At 38.0% G+C, this 25,433-nt stretch overlaps 1 protein-coding gene across 1 annotated transcript in view; it reads left to right on the top strand.

Moving 5' to 3' along the window:
• Positions 1 to 25,433, top strand: part of LOC150106997 (adenylate cyclase type 3-like) — a 398,311-nt gene that overhangs the window by 92,134 nt on the left and 280,744 nt on the right. Inside the window, exons 2-3 of the mRNA XM_090392870.1 lie at positions 12,382 to 13,124; positions 17,987 to 18,136. Of these exons, the coding sequence (XP_090248996.1) occupies positions 12,465 to 13,124; positions 17,987 to 18,136 (810 nt within the window). The 5' untranslated portion in view covers positions 12,382 to 12,464. The remainder of the gene's footprint in view (positions 1 to 12,381; positions 13,125 to 17,986; positions 18,137 to 25,433) is intronic.

Here is a 25,433-nt window from a genome sequence, read left to right as displayed (position 1 = left end):
TTAGTTTAACTTGTGGCTGATCCATCAGCACGCATTTTTTTAGGGACGTGGGGAAGGAGGCTACGCTATTAATGGATGGACGGTCGGCGATGTTTCTGTAGATCGTGGAAATCGAGTTCTTGTCACCAGGAAGCGCTGCTGCCTCTCAGAATGTGGATGTTCAATAAAGTAGTAGATTGAACACCATAACCGACTCTAGTGGAAGAGGGGTAGGTGAAGGAGAAATAACCGCTGCGATCTCGAGTATTCCGAATTAAAATTCTGTTTCGCTTTTCCATTTCGTCCTCGTCTGAGAGCGGCTCGTCAAAATTGATGGTTTCTCAAGACGTTTCATGTCTCGCGTCGCTCTCTTCAATAGAGTCGTTCCGCCGCTGCGGAGCTCTTTCCGTCAGCAATTTCTAAAGTTTGATCCTTAAATTTGTGCTGCCGCTCACATCCATACGCACACTTCTACGTCGTTTTTTTTTTTTTTTTTGTCGGTCTTCTTTCGACCAAAGTCGTGCCTCCTGCGATCTTCCCTTTCCGCGCGCCGTCACGTCATACTTAGCAGAATGGAACTCTGAACTGCGCGTCGTCAGAATTTTATCTTGTCATTCGTTATAGATAACTGTCTTCCAATTCTTCTCTTAACAGAAGCCATGATATTGAGCTTGATTGGCCGTCACTCTCTTGCAATTTGGTGCAAAGAATTTTTAAATTAGTTTTCTTTTTATGATTCTTGTTTGTCATCAAAAGTCGTCCATACATCGGATTGCAGAATCAACAACGATTTTACAGCTGCGATCAGAAGACGTCACGTGCATTCGATGCATTTGAGGACGTTCGATTTACAAAAATGTGAGTTTATTTTTTTCTCGTGTCAGAGTTCTTTGTTACAAGTATTCCAAACACGAATGTGATTTATTATTGCTCAAAGATAACATAACGTAACAGTCGATTAGAGGAAAAAAAAACATTTTGCAAAACGAATATAAACATCCAAAATCCAAGTATTTTATGTATTTTATTTTATTATTAATTTTTTTGTAAAATATTTTATTATATTTATCTAAATAGGAAAATTGTTAACCAAGTGTAAAATTCTTTAACTTAACTGTTTATGAACACTTTGTTTCGTCTCGTCTTGTAAACAGATGCTCATCTTTCTCTTGACGTGACCAATGCTCGCAATCCACCCGATTTTCCCTTTGCATTAAGGTTTTCAGATAATCCGACCGCGTTAGGCTATCGTTCATAATATTGAATGAATGAGAATCTTCCTGTGATACCCGAGCACCTTTGGTGATATCCCATTTTTAAGCTGATCCACCAGATCATCATCTGGACGATTTAAGGATTTTCGTGACACTTTTGATATTATTTGTTTTCTTAAGTACTTCCCTAATTCAAGGTCGAAAAAATATACCTTCCTTCGAGTTTAGTTTCTTATTAGTATTGTTTATTTATTTGTTATTTTATTTTATTTTTGAAATCTTGCAATTAGATAGTGGAATGCAGGTTCAGTTCTGTCTTCCGATGATACTTTCGCCAAGTTTATCTTGAAACCCACTTTAATACTGTAGTGGCAGAAGTATTTTGTAAGAGCAACTCATTTTATGTTCTCTGCGGTGAAGAATTATTTTCAGGATTTTCTTAGCATGATGTTCCACTGCTTTTCCATAAACACAAAAAAGAAGCAATGTCTGTAAAATTCCACTTTGAATGCCTATCAGAATCTTCTCAAATATTCCAGTGGTAGAACTCGCATACTTTATTATTTCTATCAAGGTAGTCTTCTTTATAATATTTCATGTATTGCTGATTATAGAGAAAGAGACTCACGAGAATAAACGACGAACAACCATCCTCCTAACTGACGATACAGCCTAAACTAACAGCCCTTAGAGGGCAAGCATCAGGCTCTCAAACCATCCGTAAATAGTCAACCCCTCTCATCAGAAAAGATGGAATACGAAAAGCTAATCGTTTGTACTCATCCATTTAGTTTAATTGTGCTGTCTTCACAGCACATTAAACTAAAACATTCTTCAAGAGAATAACAGATTCCATTATTTATCTCAAAATACGAAGGACTGTTTCGTTTCTCTTTCTAACACCAACAAGTTCCTTTGTTGAAGAGAAGACCCAAAATTTCAGATTAACAGTGCATTTTAGATAAATTCTAATTTCCAGCATGGTTGTTCAATCGTTGTCTTCGATAAAATAAAGTCTTCATAAATATTTTCATGTGAATGCGATCACTTCCTATCCCTACCAGAAGTGAAAGGGTCTTCACTTGCACCATCACAAGTTATTGCCCCACCATCAGCTGCTGGATAATCTCAAGAGTGAGGGCACTGGCCCGATTGCGGTGTTTACTCTTAAATACGAGTACAATATCAAGCACTTGTTTTTTCATAGGAAATCCAGTTATGGCAATTGCTTACAGGATCTCTTGTTTTTTTTTTTCCCGAAAGTTTTCACGTGTTTGTTAAATCATCTCTACGAAACGTGCAATAATGATTTTACAGCCGCAGACTTTAATTGAGGCAAAACAAAACAAAGAAATGAGAGACGTCTGAGCACAAAAGAGAACCCAAGCGGAGTGAGTTTATGTTTCAGTATTCCTTGGTACAAGATAGGTTTAGAGGCTTTCAAATATTGCCTAACTCAATTGATTTTCTAACCACAACTGCATCTTGCGAACCATTACAGCTACAAAATTGCGATTAAATAAAAATTAGTTGAAAAGTTTAAAATTGGCGTTACTAAAAATGAAAAGTATATATATATATATATATATATATATATATATATATATATATATATATATATATATATATATATATATATATATATATATATATAAAGAAATGCTAATAAATGCTTACGTGATGGTTTTTTGGAATACCTTAGGATTCATCGTATAAAATGAATTAGAATTTGATTCAGCGCCTCAAAATAATGCATTTGGGGAGCTAAAATAATTTTACTTATAGAAAACATATTTTAATTTGTGTGCTATTATTAATTAATACTATCATTTCATTCTGTTGATCCTTTACTTGTGACAGTAGAATCAAATGTATATTTATAAAACACCAGTCAGCCCATCTTTCATCTTCTTTTCCAGTAAGTTATGTGGAGAGTGTTACCTTTTTAGCTATATGAATGACGTTGCAGTAATGTCACAAATAACTCACCGTACTTCGCCAAATGGATACAGTTTATCAAAGTGGAAGCAGGTAAAGAGCTTCTTAATTAATACTTAATCAATCGTGGGGTTCAACTACTGCGCATTTCAGAACAAAACTGTCGCTAAGTACGGGGGCTAATCGATCGCATGGTGCAGAGTGGTTTGGTCCAAACAGCGTTGTTTGTTTTGAAAGGAGATGCTGATGCATTCGCAGAAGCTATTACAGGACTCATATAAAGAGGTCTTCAAAATATTTTGTTAGTTATTAGTCACTTAATCGGGGACGAAATTCTGTTGTTATTCGAACGTGGGATCTACTTATATGACGCATGAAATGTAGAATAGATGAGCTGACAACTGCACGTGCTGCATTGGTTAGAGTTCTTTCAAGGAGGCAAACAAATATCCTTCGTCAACACAAGGACCTCTAAATTTAGTGCTGAGCATAAGAAACCGCAGACAATCTGTACTACAAGGATCTTGAAGAAAAAAGTCCGCAGATATTGCCTTTGATGAATCGAAAAGGATTAGACCAAAATAACTACCAATTTGTGTCATCTTTGTAAGCTGTTGTTACCTGCGTTTATCTGAAGATTATGAGCAGAATGCATCATGTCTACTAAGTGTATTGGAGGACGGTCAAATCACGTTACCCTCTTGTCAATGGCCGGGTAGGTAGGCCCATGTGTAACCCCCAATACATCAAATGCAACTGCATTTCAGTTTCTTAGATATTTTATCCGATGTGATGGACAATGTTAAATTTATAGTGATTTTAATCCGGGATCGGATTAGTTACGAAATTACACTGATTTCATTATAAAATATATAACGTAAAATAAAGCACTTAATTGTCTGTACGTTTGCTCTTAATTAGAACAAATTTCATATTTGAAACGACGCTAATATTTAGGTAAAAAATACACAACCTTAGAAAGTCGGTAATTTTTGAACTAATTAAGTCATTAGCTGAAGACAATTGAAGTGAACGTCATTTCATAAGGATTATTTTTTATTTATTCATATGGAGTTCCCTCCCTTTTCTCCCCCGTCCCTATTGGGGCGAGTTGAGCCCCTCATTGGGGGATCAAGTATTTATGTCTGTAGATCCGTGTGTGTTCACAAGGCAGGTTTGCCTGCTTGCGGGATGAAAAACCCCAGATAAACTGGGGGGGGGGGGGGGGGAACCCTGCTGCCCAAGACCGGCTATCTTGGCTATGGCTGAGGAAAATCCTTAAACTCTTCACGTCGTCGACGAGAATCGAACCTGGGATACTCCTTCCCCCAGGCATACGGTTGCGAAGCGCATGGCCACTCTGCTAACCGCGCGGACGACATTTCATGAGTAATAAAATAAACAGAATAGTAAAAATCAATATAATTAATTTTAATGCAATATATTTTCGTCAAGTACAATTTAATAATAACTCAAATAAATTTGTCACACTATTGCAAATATATCAAGTATCATTCAGTGTATTACGTCATTTAAGGATGTCTTCGCACTATAAATACCGAATATATTAATCATCAGGGTCTGAAGAAACGCAACAAGAAGCCTTGTATAAATATCAATGCCCTTATGAAAGACATCAGGATTCAAGACGTATTTTCTTCTTCAAAGAATGGATGTGTACTTGAAAGTAACACATCTTACTTGTTCCCTTGCGGTAACTTTTTGTTCTTATTCTCCCTTCGGAATGCTTTCCTGGTTTAACTTTTTTTTAAGTCTTTATTTAGCATCAGAGTACTCTGTTGTATCTTATCAGCCAGTTGAGGGCTGGGATGGTTGTTTTATGGTTTTCAAGTCGCCTTTTGTGATCACTTCCTGCTAACTCACTCCTCAATCTGGAAACAATATTCTCGCAGCATAATGGACTCTTCCATTACTCTCCGAAGGTTTGTTGACCCAGTCCCTTTATCTCGGGGAAATTGCGTCCATTGCATCTCTTCCACACTGGAAGCACCTGCCGGGAAGAGAACTGTTGCGGGCTTCAGACTTTGCGAGATATTTCATGTGTCGTAAATCGTGCGGCCATTAGGCTCGCGCGTGTGTGCGAGAGAGCACTTTCACTTCCTGCCGCAAATGGAGATCGTGGTTCGGAGAGCACGTGATATTTGGCCACACTCTCACGGGGAATAATGGAAAGGGAAGATCGATCGCAAACAGAAAGACCCAAATGACCATCGCGATTGGGCGAAGCCGAAGCAGATGCTCCGGTGGCTGAAATTGGAAGGGCAGTTTCCTCTGGAGACTCCTTAAGATGGAAGAAAGAAGGTTATTCGCCATCATTCTGCCTGGTGGAGCATCCACTGTTGCTGAAATAATCTCTCCCTCAAAGAGATTATGAGCAGATATGTGAGGAATGGTCGGAATTGCTTTTCGCTATTTTAGCGATTAGTCCCGCAACAAAATAACGAGACTGGCTTTGTTTAATTTATTTTTGTTATGTCAGCTCCATCAGCCAAAGACTGGAAATCTGTAGCGCATTTAGACTGCGGATGGCTTATTACAGGCCACTTGGCAGTAACGAACGTACAGTTCGTGATGACGTCAATTTACGTTTCCTCTTGCTTAAATTCTGTTTTCTAATCAACGAATGCTAATAATCTTAATGTTTGGCGGAAAGATGCTGGTTTCGCTGAGGTAATATGTTGGGTCTCGTCACAGAAACGAATGACATGGACAAAGCAAAGCTATTTTTGGTGATGGAGACAAATATTTGAAAATCCGAAACTATAAAATGCTAAATTGAATTTCTAGACGTTCGATCCGATCTCTCTCTCTCTCTCTCTCTCTCTCTCTCACACACACACACACACACACACACACACACACACACTAAATCAAATGATTCATTTCTGTACTGCGGGCATCAGCAGAATGGCATTGACTAGAATGTATATCTCTCTCCGTTTGATAGACGTTCAATCCTCATGTTTTTAAAAATGTATGAAACTCTTCTTTATGAGATGATTTTCATGTCAATTTTCTCATTTTCCCCCCTCTCCAAATAAACCTGTAGTAATTAGAACCTAACGTGTGCAAATGGTGCATAATCACAGCAGCCATACTTATGCAAAGGGTGCATAAGCTACACTTGTGCACCCTTTGATTCAGCTTTGGTTTATGTGGTTTAAAACTTTGAGATGCACTCTTGGTTGGCGAGTGGAATCCTTTGATTGTCCACAAAACTGAACACCAAAATATTATGTATACATTTTAAAGAATTCTGACTTCGTATGCTGTGTAATAATTCTATGGAAACGACACCCAGCTGTTATCAACATGGCAGAGGATTTCGACGCTGTCGTACATCGAGGGGGAGTAGCGTTATGAGTTGAAGAAATAGGGATATAAAGGTAAGCGCAGAGTCTCAGTCCCATTGAGAATCTTTGTCATGTAGATTGACGAAACGGTTCAACTTCGTTCCATGATTGAGATACCGTTTTTGGTGGAGCAATGCGTCAAAACACTTCTGCTATTTATTAACATTTGGTTGAGTTTCCCCAAGAAGATGACGTGTCTCACTGCGGTGAACAGGTTATCTGCGATGTCTCCGAAAGAATGTCTGAATAATTTTTGGTTTCATTTATGTTCATCAATCCCTGAGGAATCTATTAAAGCATTGCGCCCTCTCTTAGAGAAGTTTGCTGCTGGATTTGCGATGTAGTTTACAAATTTCTGGTTGATTAGGAAATTATCCTGGTTTTGTTTAGTTTGACTGGAATTATTGCCGAAGTAATTAAAACTAAAAAATCAGTGTATCATGTCTGTTAATTGCATGTGTTTTCTGTCTGGGAAGAAGGGAACCTCTCGTCTTTCCCAGAAGATAAATCCTACCTCTCTCATAGTAAACAGTTAACTCACGTTCAGTTGAGAAATCCTGAAAAGGTTCTTTGCATTCTAGACGGAATTAGAATCCAAAGGGACTTATTTCGTCATCAATGCAGAACGGATTTGTCTCTATGTGGTCAGTAATGCACTTTGCACGACTGCTTTGTTGACCCTTTCAAGAATAATGTTAAGTACTTAACTTTAAATGATCTCGAAATGGACTTCTCTTGAGAATCGCATCAGTAACTGCAAGCATTCTCCTGAGTTCAAAAGTGTCTCGAACAGTAATGAGAGAAAACCCATAAAGATGATGGATCTGACTTTCTTCCACTTATCTCAAATTTATAAATGGAGAATCTTTCTTTCGCAGATGCGTTAAGACGATACAAAGTAATGCATTTTTGTAGAGCTCATTTATTTACATTTTGACTTTTATCAAGAGTCGCGCTACGAGTGGCTGAGATCGTTGAAAACGTTTGTGTGGCGACACAATTAAAAGATGGAGGAAAAGTAAGAAATTCCGAAGGAAAAGAAAGAAAAAATAACACGAACAGAGAGAGAGAGAGATAGAGAGAGAGAGAGAGAGAGAGCGAGAGAGAGAGAGTATGAGAAAGAAAGGAGAAAAGGAGATTCACTTATGTTGATAAGAAATGAGTCCGTTAAGAGCTTCCGTAGCTCACTTAGTATCATAAACGCCCTTTTATTGGAAAGATCTTGGATAGAATTCCATGGGAATGCAAAGAACCTTTATGAGGGATATCAGCTAAGGGTGAACGAGCCGATCTCATACGGAAGTAGAGGAGGTTTCCCCCCTTTTAAGAAACTCGGATTTTTCATCCCGCAAAACAGACCAACCTGCCAGAAGAATACACGCAATTTGCAGGAGACATAATACGATGGCTTCATAGCCTTACGTGCTTCGACGTTAATTCCAAAACAGCACGTCCCTTAACATTATGAATGCATAACTCGTTGGTGATTTCCATCCAGGTGACTTCAGATAAATCCTGAAGTTGGGTTGAGCTTTTCGTACTACGTGGTGAGGCGGTGAACTTTGTCCCCAATTTTGTCTCCCTAATGGAATTCCTGAACACGAACAGAAATGCGATTGATCTTCCTCGAACGGGGAATTAATTGTAAACATCTCTCTCTCTCTCTCTCTCTCTCTCTCTTAGTTTTAGATCATCTTTTTCGTCCCTTCCGCTGCTGGAATTCGGCAAGTAATGAACAGCGTCTAACACGTATTTCGCCGAAATGAGCACGCGGTTGCTTGGCAACCGAACACATAACTTCTCGCCGATCCGCCGTTTAGGGAGGTTCAAACGGAATTAAAATGGTGGATTCTCGAAATGAAAGATATTTTTCTTCAGCCTCGTTAGCTCCTCCCCGGGGAGAACGACGAACCCAGAAAGTGCAATGTAATTAAAAGGAGCCCAAAAATCATCGCTACGCACTGAACGAAACGTAATTATAGAAAAATAGAAAGTTCGGCCGCTTCCAATTCAAAAGGAATCTTCGTTCGGTTGCGTGCGCTCACTCGCTCTCCGGTTCGGCTTCGGAGAGGCGAATAAATATGGCGTTAAAAAATTAATGCGATCCAATTTAGAGGGATTTTGGAGCTGCTCCAGCAGTTTCGTTCGCTGCGTGGTCTGAGAAGTACTAATCCCATTTCCGTGGAGAGATTGTTGGCGACTTTCTTGGCCAATTACAACCTGCCCTTTAGGTGCTGTAAAAGGCTTTTAAGTGTTTGGCTCCTGAAAGGTCCAATTTAAGATTGGACACGAAAAAGTTAACTTGGACGTAATAAGAATGCACTTTGACCATCAGCTCCATAATACCGTAGTCGATCATAAAACACCCGAGCATTCATTTTGGTACACCCATTCATTAGCATGCGAAGGACACGCTGGACTCCGTGCTCTTCTTTTATTTGCTTGGCCTCCCTCAAATCGAACCAACCCGTTAGGGGGCGCTGTAAATCTTTCTAGGATAAATCTCATTTTCCGATTTCGTAGCATTTTTATTTAATATGATAAATATTATAAATTTTTTTTAACATAGAGTTCATCGAATCTTACATTTGATCATAATTTTTGAGTTCCGATTAATTTCATTAAAATAAAATAAAATACTAACTTAAAAATAACGATTAAAATAAGTTGTTTACTAAGATGTTATCCTAACTGATCACACTCCCTATTTTATGTCACTGTGGTTACGTACACTCTCTTGATGTACGTAATCCATTCATTTATATTCTGTGATGGTATTTTCTTCTTCTTAAGTAGCTTCTCCAATTTGGAGGTTAGCAGTCATGGTATGCCAGTTTCCCATCCTCTGTCATTCTTTTGATTTCGTAATAGCTCTTGTTACCCATCCATTTCTTTTCAACATCAACCCAAGAAGTTCTTCGTCTATCAGGAGATCTTTTTCCTCTAATTTTTCCTCAAGTATTTCCAGAGACGTATTCCCTGCTGATCCTCTTATTATGTGTCCTGCCAACTTGCACTTCTCTGTTTAAAGTCTTCCATGAGTGCTCGTTTGGTTTCCATTAACCAAAATCAATATCCTTCATTAGTTTTTTTCTCGTTCCAAGAAGTCTTCAGTGCCCTCCTATAGCACCACATCTCCAAGGCCTGCAATTTCTTGATTATGGATTTTGTATTTGTCAAAGTTTCACATTCATAATTCAATGTGGACCATACGTAGGATTTTATTCCTCTTCGTTTAGTCTCTTTATTTATTCCAGAGTTTATCAGTAATTCATTCTTCCAGAATGCTTCTTTTGCCTTAGCTATTCTTGATTTTATTTCCATAACTTGTTCCATCTTCTGCAACCATTACTCCTGAATAATTATAAGCCTTTACATTCTGCATGAATCCTGTTGATGCTCTTAAATTTGTGTTTTGTTTCTGCTTTTAGCGTATTACCATATACTTGGTTTTATCAGTATTCATTACTAAGCCATCATTCTGACTCTTTTTGATTTTTAACTTTAATTTTGATTTCGCTATGAACACCAAATCATCAGCAATTAATCTAATATTGTTTAATTCTATTGCAATTTATTTTTATTCCAATTTCAATTTATTCACATTCATTCATTATCATTTCACTGTATATATTGAAAAATGCAGCGGGATATATTATACACCCTTTTTTGACACCTATTCTCTTTCGATATCTATAGTTTCATTATTAATGTCGTTTATAATTTGTGTCTTCTGATTCCAGTATAATTCTATTATTATTATTATTATTATTATTATTATTATTTTATATATTTAGATATTATTTCTGAGGTCTTTTGTATCAATTTGAATGCCTTTTTAATATTTCTATTAACTTTTCATGGCTTATTGGGTCAAATGCTTTTTGAAAATCTAAAGCAGAGATATATGTTATTATTTATTTCAATTGATCTTTAAATAATAGTTTTTAATTCAGAAATAGCATTGACTGTACTTTGCTTGTTGTTCACTTGTATGGCATTTAATTCTAGAAAACATTTAGAAAAGATAGTATTTTAGCAAAAGATATTCCAACTCTTTTCAACTTTAGTTACTGCATTCCTTTTTTTATTTTTATTTTATGAGTTTTCTATAAGTGTACCCATATTTCATATAAACACAGAAAGCTAGACTAGATGACCAAGTGTACAGCGTCTCTGGTTACCGCTTGGCTGCCGTCCAATCGTCTACCATTTAAGCAAACAACATTCACCAAGATGGACGTCTGTGAATGTCTTTAGTGGTCGGATACTTTTCTTCTTTAACAAAACATCGCTCAAGCCTAATTGCTTTAGATATTCTTTAGAAATCTGTTATGAATGAAGTCTCTTATAATTGAATCGTGTTGAAGCTATGATCACTCAAGAAAATAATCATTAAAATGCTAGACTTCGTATTTTTTCTTCCACACTTGTGTAGCACAACAGTACAAAAGTATATGTCATTAATTTTTCCCCACTTTTGTTGCTTAAAATCCAGAATGGGTTCTGTAATCGAATGTAAAAATGCTGCTGCTGTTGCAAGTTTTCAATAATGACCAGGATGATGTCGAATATTCCAAGCCACAAGTGTCGTTTTCTTGAAACTACCAAACTACCTGATAATGAGGAGATCGTTCGTTTTCTGTTCATATTCACAAACTTCAGTTCATCATTGCCATTACCATTACAGAATTGTTAGCTAAGGCACAAGTATGTCACAATCACTTCGAATCTCGATAGCTCTTGTGTTATTATTAGCAGAGGGACATTCGATACACGTAATCGGGGACGGAAATATATCACTAAAGTTTATTGGAATCATTTTCCAAGTAGAAAATCCAACTTTTTAAATCTACGATCTACGAAATATTCCTCATCCAGCACTGTGTGTGTATTTAGTTTTTATTTTATCCAGTTCCCGATTTCGATGGAACAATTAAGTTTCTCTCCTCGAACTCGATCCTCTGGTGATCCTAGCAGAAATCCAGCCTGAGCGAAATGTGGAATTGTAGTGCAATGTCTGTGAGTGGTGTGTGTTACAAAAAATGCTATTTAAGACTGGTTAACTCTCCCCACAGCCTTGCTTGCTTCAGCCATAACTTCAAAAAATCAATTCCGCCATTATTAAGAATGTCCTCAAACATTCTCTTTTCTACTGATAGTCTATGATTTGAAACCCGCTGGTGCAGAAATATTTGTAGCACAATTTCTAGCTTGTGAAATTAGGCAGGAGAAAAATAAATAGAAGGATTTCCATCTTAAAGTGGTGCAAAAAATGTCCTTGTTAGGCTTTCATCTTGGATTAATAAATTACTGCCACGGCGCTTGTACACTAGAGTTATTTAGCGTTTTGTGCTCGGGGTTGACATTAGGAAACCTTGTTTCCATTGTGCAGTTTAGTTTTAATTATTAAAATAGCCATTAGGATACAAGAAATAGTTCCCAAATAGTTCCCATATAAGGCGGCTCTTATATGGGAACTATTTGGAATAGATGACCCACCTCCGTATCAGTCTCTCGTATCACGGTAAGAATTGCTGCTGAGCCAACTAAGGCCAGTCCATTCACTATGCTAATTGCGAGTGTCCTTAGAGATGGTTCTCAGTGAAAACGAAATCTGTTGAAGTAACATTAATTTAGATGAGTTATGATTTACGTCTTTATATTCGGTTCGCTGCAAGTTTTTTTTTTTTAATTGGTGAATGTGTTAGCACACATTCACCAATTCACCGAACTGTGCCAACCAGTCCATTGCAGAGACTGCTTGGCAAATCGTATTAGTTCTGTGTTGAAAAGATGTATTTAGTACAGTGGATTACATTTTTTTTTGCTGTGTTTTTAGTCGTGCTCATATGAGCTCTCTTTGTATCTTTCAGGGTTCGAGGTGCCATGGACCCAATGACGGAATTAACTGCTTCCGCCTGCCGTGAGTTGTCCTCGTGACGAACAAGCCGCTAACATGGTTGTGAACCACGTGGACGTGGAACATGGGAAAACGCCAATAGACGGCGCTACTGTGTCTAAGAACGTGGAAGAGCCGGCAACCGAGTCGCAGTCCTCTCTAAGACGGGGAAATGTGGAACTCAAGATTGACCGCAGCGGCCTCCAGTGGTTTCTGCCGCAATGCATTCAATTCGCTTTCGCTGACCCGGAAGCAGAAGCGCTCTACAGACTCTTCTACAGCCGCGAGAAGAGAGGGAACTCGAAGACCCTCTTGCACGTGGTGATTCTGGTGGACATCGCGCTGCTGGCGTTATACTGCTGCACTTTCTCGGCCGTGGACAGCCCTCAGGTGGCCTTCCTGGCGTTCGTGTTGGTCTTCTGCAGCGTCTTCCTGGTCCTGCGGAGACTTAGGAAGATCAACCGGAGCGTGTGGGCTTTCATTCCGTACGCGGCTTGGCTCATCCAATTGGGTCACATCGTCTGTGACGTCAGCTTGTACAGTGTTCCGCGCATGCCCAGTGATGCTGTCTCTTGGATGCTTCTCTACACTTACATGGTGTATTTGCTACTTCCCTTCAGACTGGGGCTTTGCGTGTCCCTCGGGGGCGTGATGGCCTTCCTCCATTTGCTGCTCGTGGGCATCCTTCCACCTTCGAAGTATTACACAGAATATCAGGTAAGACACCTTGCTGACTTTCGCTTTTCAAACTTGAAGGAATCCAAGCGCGAGTTATTACCACATCAGGAATAACTGCAGGCACGTGATTCACATAATAATCTTCATATTAAACCGAAAAATCACGAAATATCCGTTGTCATACATAAATCGCAGATTAGACCTGAACCTCCTGAGCTCGGGAGTGGTTTTCTTTATTGTCTATTCTTTTCCTGTGTATCCAACAGAAAATGCTGTCAGATCCAAGAAATATTGGAAATATTGCAACTGGAAGCAGTTGCAATGAATGACCACTGGATGCCTGACACTCATAAATATTTCTAATCTTTTTCTTCTGTATCCCGGATGATAATGTTTCTGAGACCCGCTGAAAGCTTCTCATCTCAAAACTCATCTTTCTCTGCTTCAGTTAACTCCATTTCACCCAGGCAATCTGATTGGCGTAATTTCTACAGATATGCAATGTTTGTGATCCTAATTTGGTGAAAAGAGTACTCTGCAGGTCGTTGATACCTAATGTTAACGGAGCTCGTTTTCTGAATTTGCACTGGAGGTTGGTTTCCATTTTAAAAATATTTAAGTGGTAAAAAATGTAAATTATGCATTAAAGGCACAGGTATGACTGATATTCAGGCACAAATTTTTCCCGTTATTAGAGTGTACTTTTTCTGAGGACCGTTCGGCTCTCGAAACAAAACCAACGTGCTCTAACTTGGAAAACCCTTTCTCACAAACAACACTTTGTCTACAAATTCGAATAGCTGTTGGTTGTCACGTGTGGAAGTCGCCAGGCCGCGCGCGCCCACGATTCAGACATGCACGTCATGTATGCGCACGTTTCTTTCTGATGGAGTCAAAATATGCTTTCTATTGATTAAGGTCGTCCACAAAAATATTCCAGCGGGAGAAAAAAATGATACGAGGGAAGAGAGACTACTTAGACTTATCTATTTGATATAGAAACCAATTACTGAATACCGTTGAGAAACACATTAATACCAAAAAAAAAACCCGTCAACTGGACAAGTTCCAGGTAAGGCCTTGCTAACATCCCTTATTCGGAAGCATTATTCATCTGGTTTCTTTACATAGGTGGAAGCATACAAACGCTTCGTGGTATCCGAAGCTTTTATATGAACAAGCCGTGCTGCAAGAGCAATTATTCTGTCAACGGATTCATAACAGCATCACATTGCTCGAAAACTGTAAGATGATGTGTTGCTGATGATCAGTTGGTGTATCATATGTATACAATACCCTTCACTCGGACATTATCATTATGACTTTTGCTTCGCCAACTCCTTCAGAGTCCGATGTCGTAAGATAAAAACTTGGATTTGTGTAGGCGCCAAGAACATCTTCATTAGAAAATAGGTGACAGCTGATCATCTTACATGTAAACCTAATAATGCACACAATTATAAGATAGGTTTTGGTTTTCTATTGTAACTGTTGCAAAAACAACTAAAATCTTGCTATGCGACCAGTGTATTGTGCCTGTTAACTACGGGTTCTTCTTTGCTGGTTGACCTGTTGTGGGATGCAAAACCAGAATTTCTGGTAGAGAAATTTAGTAATTTTCCATTTAGAAAAGAAATGCTTGAGTGTAGAAGGAGAAGATGCCTTAGAAGAGATTAGTTTATGTTCTCAAATAAATAAATAAAGGATAAAGACTTCTTGATAGGACTACGAATAGGTGAAAGGTAATCATTGCAAAATAAACCTTTCACACCCCCAAGTTTTGGATCTGATAAGAGATTTTCTTCCTCAGAATCTTGGGCTTCTTTAACATTATTCGTATAGCTAAATAGTTCTAAATTTTAACTGGTGATCTGGAAAAAAAAAATTAATAATCGCTAGTTTACCTATAATTTTTCAACATAACTCATAAAAGTTTAAAAACTTGTTTGCATCCTCGATGAACACGAAAACAGTAGCGAACACAGCAGAGTGCCGAACGACAAATCGAAATCTTTGCACACACAACTGGTTCAATGGCTGCCGATTCACCGCATGAAAACAATAGAGACGGCGAGTTCCCCTTGCGTGGTCTGATAAGGAGTGCATGCAATTCACAATCCCCTGAAGACAGCACCGTAATGAGGATCCTCGACGTGTCGACCGAATACAAACACTGCGGCTCGACGGTGGCGCGTGTTTTATCAGAGTTTTGGTAGCGGAATCATTTCCATGCGATTAGCGTGAGGCACTGCCGCGTCTGAGATGCCAACAGGTTCTGCATGTCTGTTCCGCTTCGCAAGCAGACCATTTAATCCCCCCCCCCCCTTTCCCGAAGGCTTGGAGTGCTGCCAAGTGGGTTACTGTGGAGCTTGGCGTTGCTGTTTCAATAGTTTTTTGGCGCTGCAGTGCTGGAAGTGCAGTGTTGTCGACGTGGGTGCAAAATACAACTCCCACGTGACAATGCGTTTCCGGTTGTGTTGCAGTGCAGTTAAAAGATCCGTAAAATATGCAGCTATACTCGTGCAACAACTTCGCGAAGACGTTCACAAAGCCCACCGGTGATCTTCGGTAGAATAAATCTTTCAGATTCCAATATGGCAACGATGCACATTTGAATGACTTGTGGCGAGTGCACGCATTAAGCAGAAGATGTCTCAAGCGCCATCTGTGATGATGGCAGAATTCTTAAAATTTTATTTTTGCAAGGTTTAAATTTTGAATAGACTCTTGTTATTTAGCGACATTCCATTCTTTCACTTCTTTTCTAATTTTATTAAATAAATTTAAAAACCTAGTTATTTATAAAGTCTCTCAACTTTAACGATTCACAGAAATGATCTATGAACAACATTATCTATGCTATGAAATTACAATAAATTCGTCAATAGCTTTGCTGCTCAAAGAAGTAGAAGAAAGAATCTCTAGTTATATTTCTTAAGTAACATTAAATTTTATACTTCACTGTGACATAAGTAATATTTTGTTTCTTTTAAAGAAATTTTAGAGAATAATCACTGCATACGAGCCATCATTTAAACCAGATGTATTTCGAGTGAAATGTAGTACTGTTCTGAGCAGAATCTTGTTAGCGCGCCATTTAAGTCATTTATTATACGCGATATTTAAATGGATTACTTGTTAAAGGATGACTTTATTTTCTGAAGAATTATTCTTCTGTTGAATCGTTTCACGATATCAGATGAGCCAGGAATAATATACAGTATAATGAATACTAAGCCCTTACGCTATTGCTATTGATAAATTCATTTCATATAATTCCGCAATAATTTCAGCTATAGTGAGAGGGCGTTTTCACTGCTGCCGAAAGCCAAACGAAACAAGTCTAATGAGACTGAATTGTTTTCTGTGTATTTTATACTGCTCTTTAAAGCTTCAATTTTGTCACATTATGAAATATTTTGGTAATTATCGTAAATTTACTTAAAATTCTTTTAAAAATCGTGAGTTTTATTATTATTTATTAATAAAACAAATCAATAAATAATTTCTCTGAGAAATGAGCCTAGTTTAATAGGCTTGATACTCGCAGCGAGTTGGGTTTGACGTAATTCTACAATTTTCTAATACAAAATAATTCGCTTCAGTTATAGTAATAATGATCTGTAGTTTGGGATGGCTGCCCTAACATAAAACTCCACATCTTGATTTCTGCTATCACTAATGGACGGTGCATGGATGGTTTATCCAGTTTCATGATATACTAATATACCAGTTATGGTTTAGAAATACGCGAAGGCGGCTGTTGTTTAACCAACTTTCCCTCTGAAGTCTCCAAATTGTCGCCCCTCAACTCTCTACGAAGACTAAGGGCATCTGCCTATTAATTTCCAAACGTTTGTTACAGAGTTCCATAATTCATTCTCTGATGAAGAAAGCAGTTAAAGATTTTTGTATTTATTACTAGAACATTAAGAATATTTGGCTGTTTATGTTCGAATTAGACAAACATTGCTAGGTCCAGTAGGAAGAAATGATTGCGTATGTTGCCTATTAATGATGACGTTACTGAATTTTTTTTCTCGAGCTATAAGGTCACCAGATTTATTACCACCGTTTGAAATAATATTCGATGATTTAAAAACACGCAATTAATATATTTGAGGTGTTTCTGTGTGAGTTACACTTCTATTGGATTATTAAGAGGTCTTCATGTGAAGATATATTTCAAGCTTAGCTATCAAGATTCACTGAACTTAGATTATATCAAAATTATGCCGTTTTTTATCCTAAATATATTTAATGAAAATAACGTATGTTGGCAAACTGACAAATATCTAGATATAGGGGATTCCAAATTAATTTACACAAATAAATATTTCCGCCTGACATTTTATAGTAGTCTGTAAGTTTTGGGGATAATGATATTAATTAATTGCAGTTTTTAATAAAGCGAATGAAATGTTCATCAATTTTATAATTTTTTACAAGTGCTTTTAAGAATTGCAGTTACAATCATGACACCAGGAAACTCAACTATGATTTCGTCATCGTGTTGGCAGTTTCAGTTGTTACAAGTTAGGACAGACAAGTGTGTTGATAGAATTTTTACAGGCTCTTCATCTGAACTAATTATGGAATTCATTTTGTGCAAACGAATGCGAAAAATCAATTTACCTCGAAAGCACTGTAATTTTCTCGTGGCGAAATATGCGAGGAAATGCGGTAACCTGAAGATTGCCACCAACTATGAACAAAACCCGTGTTTATTTTGAAATTTGAGGTTTTATATCAGTCCCAGCACGGGTAACTATCAATTTCGAGATGAGATGAAATGAAATGTCACGTGGTATGAAACGCAAGACTTACTCCGTAAACTTATCTACTTGTTAACTCACAGTGTTTCGTGAGCTTTCGCCAGACTAATCACCTCATTTTTCCAGCTAGGAGCCAACTTGTTGCTGTTCCTGGGTTCGAACCTCGTGGGATTGCTTTCCTATTTCTTCACCGAAAGGCGCGAGAGGAGGGCGTTCGTCGAGACGCGGCAAAGTCTGGAGGCAAAGCTGGTGGTAGAAGAGGAGAGTTTAGAACAGGTAAGAGCTGGTTTAATGCATATCGAAATTGTATTTTATATTAGTGCGCGCGCGCGCACACACACACACACACACACACACACACACACACAGAGTTTTAAAATGGTTGACTGAATGGACGCACGTGTATAATAATATAGAGAGGGTGAGAATTTTCTGACAAAAAAGGAACGTTAAATTTTTCTTTTAAGTAGCATTTTCATTTTTGCTTTCATTTCTTTCAATTTTTTCATTTCTTTGGCTTTTCATGTTTTTTTTTAAATGTTCATTCAAATGGAATTCTTTCGATTTTAATTAAATTTTTTTTTTGTTTTGCAGTTAGCTTAAAATTTTGAAAACTTGATTTTTAATTTTTATTTTTTAAAGAGTTTTTTAAGCGTTTACTTTCCTTCGTCGAGTATTTGTTCATCGTGTCTTGAAATGACAAATATACTGAAGGGGTCGAAACTATTTTTATTAATTGGGTGTTTATCTACGGTTGCCTAGGCTACCCAAGACCTGTTTACTGCAAAGTGAAGCTCGTAAAAGAATTCCACGGCGTCGCAACTCGACACCAATCGTTATGCTTGACGTCAGCGGTGTAGTCCTGGAGTCGTTTTGCAGCCCATCCTCAAGTGGGTTCCAAAATGACAAATCTGAGAAACACTTTATGAATAATATTTCACTCAGTTTGCCCTCACCGTTAATTTACTGCAGCCTGAGAAAGTGTTTGCTTTTCAAGTTCAAAAATTCTTTTTCCTTCAAACGGAGAGTAGTCGGGTCACGATCTATAGTTAACCGTCGATAGCGCTTCCGTAATTGACTTAATCCAGAAAGACGTCGGCCAAGTGGACCACAATAGCGACACCTGGTGTCAAAAAAGGAAAGCGGACGCGAATTTTCGGATTTATTTATGCTAATGAGGGGTGCTATTACGAACAGCGTGTTCGGAGTGTTGTAAAAGGTAATTAGCTGGCAAAACGGTGTCACATAAACCATTAGCCGAGACTCTCCGCGTTTCAATGTATTTGAATTGCGTCCTTTCATCCTCTACTGCATATGAATAAACTCCATCAACATACCGAGCGCAACGGCACTCTCCCCCTCTTCCTCTTGGAAGAGAGTTTGAGATCATTAAGGTGCTTCGAGAAAAGGTTCGCTGCCGAGAAGTAACAGAGAAAGATGCGCGAGCGTCTTCTTGTCCGTCTATCCAATTGGCAAACTTTAAGGAAAGAATTTCTATTTGCGTAAATCCAGTTTTCTGATGCCTCCCCTTCACTTTCACGCTAATGGGTGCATGCAGAAAGCTGCCTTGCGTGTGCGTGCGTGCGTGTGTGTGGGTGGGGGCATTGGAGGGGAAAACTTAATTAGAATTCCTGCATTTATTTATATCAGTTTAAGCCACATGCGGTCAGTGATATGATACGATGTTTAGACTAATGTTGTTAATGCCCAATGAAACAGACAATAATTGAGTGCTGCTAGCAGGTGCAAATAGCAAGAATAGTTGAGAAAACTCGCTGCTCGAATTCGCCCTTTACATGAATTCAGAAATGTTCAAAATGAAAAATAAATAAATAAAAAATGGAGGCTCAGACTTCTCACCCACTCATTCTAAAATTAGAATGAGTGGGTCAGAAGTCTGGCCTTTGCGATTCAGAGTCTTCCAGTGACGAATTTTTCCATTTATTAATAGAGAAATTTTATATGTTCATATGCCAAATATATGTTTATTTCTTACACTAATAGCAAGAAGAGAGAAATGTTAGAATATATATTAATATTATCATTGTCAGGGCTCGACAAATACACTCGCCCATTCGCACGCAACGATCGGATTTTGAAAACTGGCTAGAAGCTGCTGGATAAAATATAATACAAATATTTTTTATTTAATAAAAAATAATTTTCTGAACTTTTTTAACTTTGAATAATGTGTAATATAAAAAGCCATTCTAGCAAAATACGAATGTAATAAATTATATTTTCAAAAAATCGGTGTTGTTTTTACTGTCATTAACTTCTTCTTGAGATGGTTCTCAGACAAAAGAAATTCCGTACTGTAGAGCACCACAAATCACTTTATGGAACTCCTGTTGACTTATTAGGACATATCACGAAAAACGTCAGGGGTGGGGGCGAGTACATTTTTTGTGTGGAGTATAGTTTTACATAATTTATTGTTAATAAACATAGAGACTCAGAAGTCGCAGGCCCAAAGTACCACGCACTTCTTACGCCTGCTGGAAAATTCATTACTGAATCTCTATACGCCAACAGGTAGTAAGAACTGTCACTACTACACTCGATTAATTTTAGTTATAGTAGCGTGCGCCTGCGCGCATGCACGCACGCACGCACACACACACACACACACACACACACACACACACACACACACACACACATACAGTTAATGCAAGCTCCCAAAGCAATCAATCAAGGAATCTCTGGTTTGAGCGAGCCAAGAGGATTCACTGCAGAGAAATGAATCATCCTTACTCATCAGGGCGACCTTCTAAGGCTCTTCTCATGTGACTAGAGAAATTACTTTCTCCCTTGAAGCCTGCCAAACGGAATTTTAGGCTGAGGACGTGTGCAAGGATTGCTCTCGAAAGCGCGTCCTTGGGGAAAAGGGTAAATGTTGCTTCCACGTTTGCCCAATCCATTGGGAACTAAGAGTGACCAGAGGATAGGCAGCGACATCTAGTGCCAAATTCCCGAATTGTCGTATCTTCTAATTAAAACAAAGAGTTACTTTTGATTAATTCCAAGTTCAACACTGCTGTCCCTTCGGGAACAAACTAAGAATCTTTCTAGTGATTTGTTGTGAAAGCAATCTCAGAGGCGTGTCCATTTGTAGAGTTTCAAGAGAAATTGTTCTATCGTGGTTTAGCAGTTAGGATTTTTTATAACAAGGCTGACATTTTTTTTTTTCTTTCATCCATCGCTGACTTAGAAAATTCCAAGTATTTTCTAAGTCAGCGATGTAAAGCGGTAAAATGACGCTGCGGACTCTAAAGTCATCCTTACTGTTCGTGCACACCCTTCCTGAATTCGCTAGGATGCGTCATTAGCACGCCAACTTTCAACCTCTAATTATCCCAGTTGCCTAGGAGATGACCAACAAAGTGCAAGCCGGCAAGAAAAGTTGAAGATATTTCGTCGCAGGCACGACACTGGAATTTTGATGGCCGTCCTTCGAGTGCCAAGCGGATGGCTTAAGGTACCCTCTTATGGAGAAAATCATTAATCAGCAGCCGAAGGAAAAGGAATTGATTAAGAAGTCCTTCTTAATGCCTTTTCGGGATGAAATTAGTGACAGGATCTGAATGCACAATTCTACACGGTATAAATAACCCAAGTAACGAAATTGGTCAAGCAAACGTAATTTTCACTAGTGTAAATTTAACACTTTCCATAACTGTTATTGAACCAAGTTTTCCAACGCGTTCCTTCTGCTATACGTGAGGTTCATAAATTGGTGGCTAGTGATGGGTTGCGCACTTCATATTTCGGTAATTCTCATGAATTAAATTAGGGTGTCGGCACAACACCGTTCATGTTATAGCTAAAAGTTACGGCTAACTAGATAATCCGAGAACTCTGTACTGAGGACAAACATGGAAATTTATCAAGCCACTTCAGTCCTCCAGTGAGCAGATGGCCATCTCAAGCTATTAATGAAATGCATCTATCATCTAAAGACATTTACAAAAGCCTATACTCGAACAAGTATGGAAATTTGAATCCAGAGGCTGTTTAATTGTTTAACATTTCTGATAAACCGTTTTCTGAATAACATATTTCCAATTTACTTTGATCGCACGCACACACACACACACACACACACACACACACACACACACACACACACACACACACACACACAGAACAGACTTTGGAATCATTCAAAAGTACATATTCAGTTGGCGATATTTCCGTTATATGAAATAGTAGATTTCAAAGACCTAACATTATTTTAAAGCCGAATATATGTAGAATTTTTTTCAATATTTCCATTATATCCAGGAAAACCTATCATAGAGTCTCCAGCAGTGTATAATAATAATAATAATAATAATAATAATAATAATATACATGAATAGAATGACTGGTGGATCGGTAAAAAAAAAACCTATTCATTTTGCGAAATGGACTTTTTATGTTTAAAAAAAGAAACTAACAAATAATATCATAATTCACTCCCCCATAATAAGATTTTCACGTGAAAAAGGAAAGTTGAGTTAATTGTGTTAACTCAACAAAATTAACTCAGTTGTGTTGAGTTTATTCCTTCAAGGAATATCATTTATTCCTTGAAGGAATAAATGATATTCCTCCAAGGGCTCGATGAGCTTCAAAATTTTCAGCTGGTGCAAGTCGTTTTTCTCTAAAGCCTTCAGTTACCTAAAAATATTCTTCTAATTCGTGTGAAGCAAAAAGCCGTACATTGCTAAAATTTTCAGACATTAATTTTTAAGTGTTTATGATTTGCATTCTTTAATATTTAAAGTCTTTTTTTTTTTTTTTTTGGCCTGTCCTGTATTCCAGGAATTCTTATTGAAATACATTTTCATTTCTTATGCTGGGGCACTTGTAAAAACATTGCGACTTGACAATGATGTTCAACTTTTCACGCGAAGCAAACCCTTTCTTTAGTATTTCAATGCGAGATATAAATACAACTCCTGAACTTGATTACTAACCTGGATAACGTTAACAATGTGTACGGGTAATCCCCCTTGTCGAAAATCAAGATCAAGTTTTCAGCTATATCCATTTCTGTGCGGCCACCCCCATGTCCGCCGACTTGTCAACAGCGGGACTTCGCTGTCGGCATGGGGTAGACGATCAAGTGCATGCTTCGCTCTCTCATATCGATCGAAGGCCTGCCGGATCGATGTTCACCAGTGAAGTTTGTCTGCCCGGTCGTAAGGTGAGAAGTCGCTTTGTTAAATGACAACTGAGGAAAATGCGTGTCCTGGTGGCTTCTAAGGAGGATCAAGGTGACACCGAACCGTTTTTGGTATCTGATGGCTGTAGATAAAAGAAACAGGATGGACTATACGATCAAAAGGAATTCTGAAATTAAATTTCTCTTGAAGCGATAGCCTACATCACCTTCTAACATAAGGCTTACCTTATCGGTTTTAAAATTCGCTTGATTTCTTTATTAAAATGTATTTGGAGCTATCTCTTTACTTACCACAGTCTGACATGTTATTGTTACTATAGTAGCTTTTTTTTTGTTTGTTTGTTTGACGTATATAGTGCCTTGACAACAACGACATATAAAAACCTTGGCAACAGTACTAAATGTTGACGCGTTTTGGTTACTTATGAGCGGAAATGGTAACACAAAGGGCGTGGTTGAATAAAAAAAGGAACAGAATATAGCTCGTGCGTGACGTCACTGGATGGAGTCCAATTCACCGTGGGGTTGTAGGGGATAGCTTCACTTTGGTGCCAGGACGCATCCTATAATTAATGTGGTAACGGCAAGCAATGGTTCTCAGTTGACCTTGAATTCCCGCTACACCGAGAGATGGATGTCACGTGATATGGGCCATCAAGGCTCGTTTGGAATGCCCACCTTCATTTATTAATGGGTGTGTCTCCACTTTTGCCAAAGTGTCACATTCCGGTTTAGTTAAGCCTCGCTCAGTTTAGAGAAGATTCACCGCATTCCATTTTGATTGATGAGGACGATTACATTTTCTTCGGAGCAAAAAATGACATCGATACGGAGTATGTATAAGGGCACCTGTTAGCTAAATGCGATTTCTGGTTCTGGTATTGCGTGTCATATATGTTCAGCTTATTTCAAATGAGAACTTTAATTACAAATTGCATTTCTGCTTGGTGTAATAATTAGAACAAACCGAAGTTGCAGCCTATTATTTATCCGTGATAGGTGAGTTTGAAATAAGCCTGCTGTTTAACAGCCTACACATTTGAGCATGGATTCACATTGATGACAACGTTTCCACTCTAAGAGAGGCCTCAGCAAGAGTTGCTCTCAAAATCTGCTGGAATAAAAATGTTATAACGACCGTTTCAGCATCGCAGAAAGTGTTGTCTGTTTATGCATTTTGATTTTTAATAAACAATTCAATGATTCTTATGGTATGTCAGTTTTTAAAAATAATTAGTTTTTTCCAGTGCTGAAAAAGCGATTTGTTGCCTACATCCATAAGTAGAAGTAAGTTTGAAAGGGTGCTTCCAAATTAGCATGTCTTATAAATACCCGCTTTTGGTAGCGTTATGGCCGAAGAAATTAGGGCAAATTACTAAGTGATTAAAAATGACTAATAGAAATTACTATAAATTTACAAAATGTAGGCAGACGTCATATGTTTATCTGCTAACATTTTCACATTTTCTAAATTTTTAAATTAAAATTCCTTTGGATTCGAACAAATAAAATGCAATGGTTGAAGCTGATCGGGAGTAGCAGACTTTTCATCACCATTGGTCATCCTGATTCAGAATAAAAACTTTTATGGCTCATTTATTCTAATTACATTCAATCGTTGATATTGTTTATATCGTTCTGTCCTTTGAGGGTAAAATATGCAAAACATGAATCGTAACTTGGACTACTTAATTAGCAGCCAAGCTCTAAATGCTCGGATTAAATGTTCACCTGCTTAAAAGTAAATATATTTTTATTGAAATAGCTGTTCGTGAAAGCTTCAATCTTCAGATGAGAGAGAGAGAGAGAGAGATCAACGTTTATAAGAGATCAAACAGTTCACAGCTATTTAATCTACAATTTCATCAGTATATAGAGAGAGAGACCTTTCATAATAGTGTTACGCAATATGATTTGACTTTTGAATTAAATCTCTCTCTCTCTCTCTCTCTATTTCTTTACACATTCCAAATTTCCATCATATGAGAAAAAGAGTGCAGCATGATGAGATGAGGAACAGGAGAATTGAATGAAGAGGAAAAATATTCCAGAAGAATGTGGAAATTGGAAAAATAATATTAAAAACATAACCATTATTAATACAGGTGGGCATTCAAAAATCCGGCCATCGATAATCCGATTCCTTTGGATCTCCGGCATGGATTTCGGAGCGCGCATTTTCAATTTACCGCATTGGCACTCCCACGGTTTTCTGTTTATGTTTATGTTTATGTTTTGATGGCGCTGTAGTCGATAAGCATTGCGATAACCTGCTTATTCCTTCTCATTTTATCATTTATTTGCTGCTGTATAGCCCCATTATGGATTCAGCAAAGAAAAGAGGTGGCGTAAAACGCAAACATCGTGCGTTGTTGATCACAGAGAGAATTGTAGATATGG

Source organism: Typopeltis vanoorti, chromosome 5 (assembly GCF_054136105.1).
Source record: "Typopeltis vanoorti isolate ZY-2024b chromosome 5, IOZ_Tvanoo_1.0, whole genome shotgun sequence".
NCBI lineage: Eukaryota > Metazoa > Arthropoda > Arachnida > Uropygi > Thelyphonidae > Typopeltis > Typopeltis vanoorti.
This window is presented reverse-complemented; position numbering and strand designations above follow the sequence as displayed.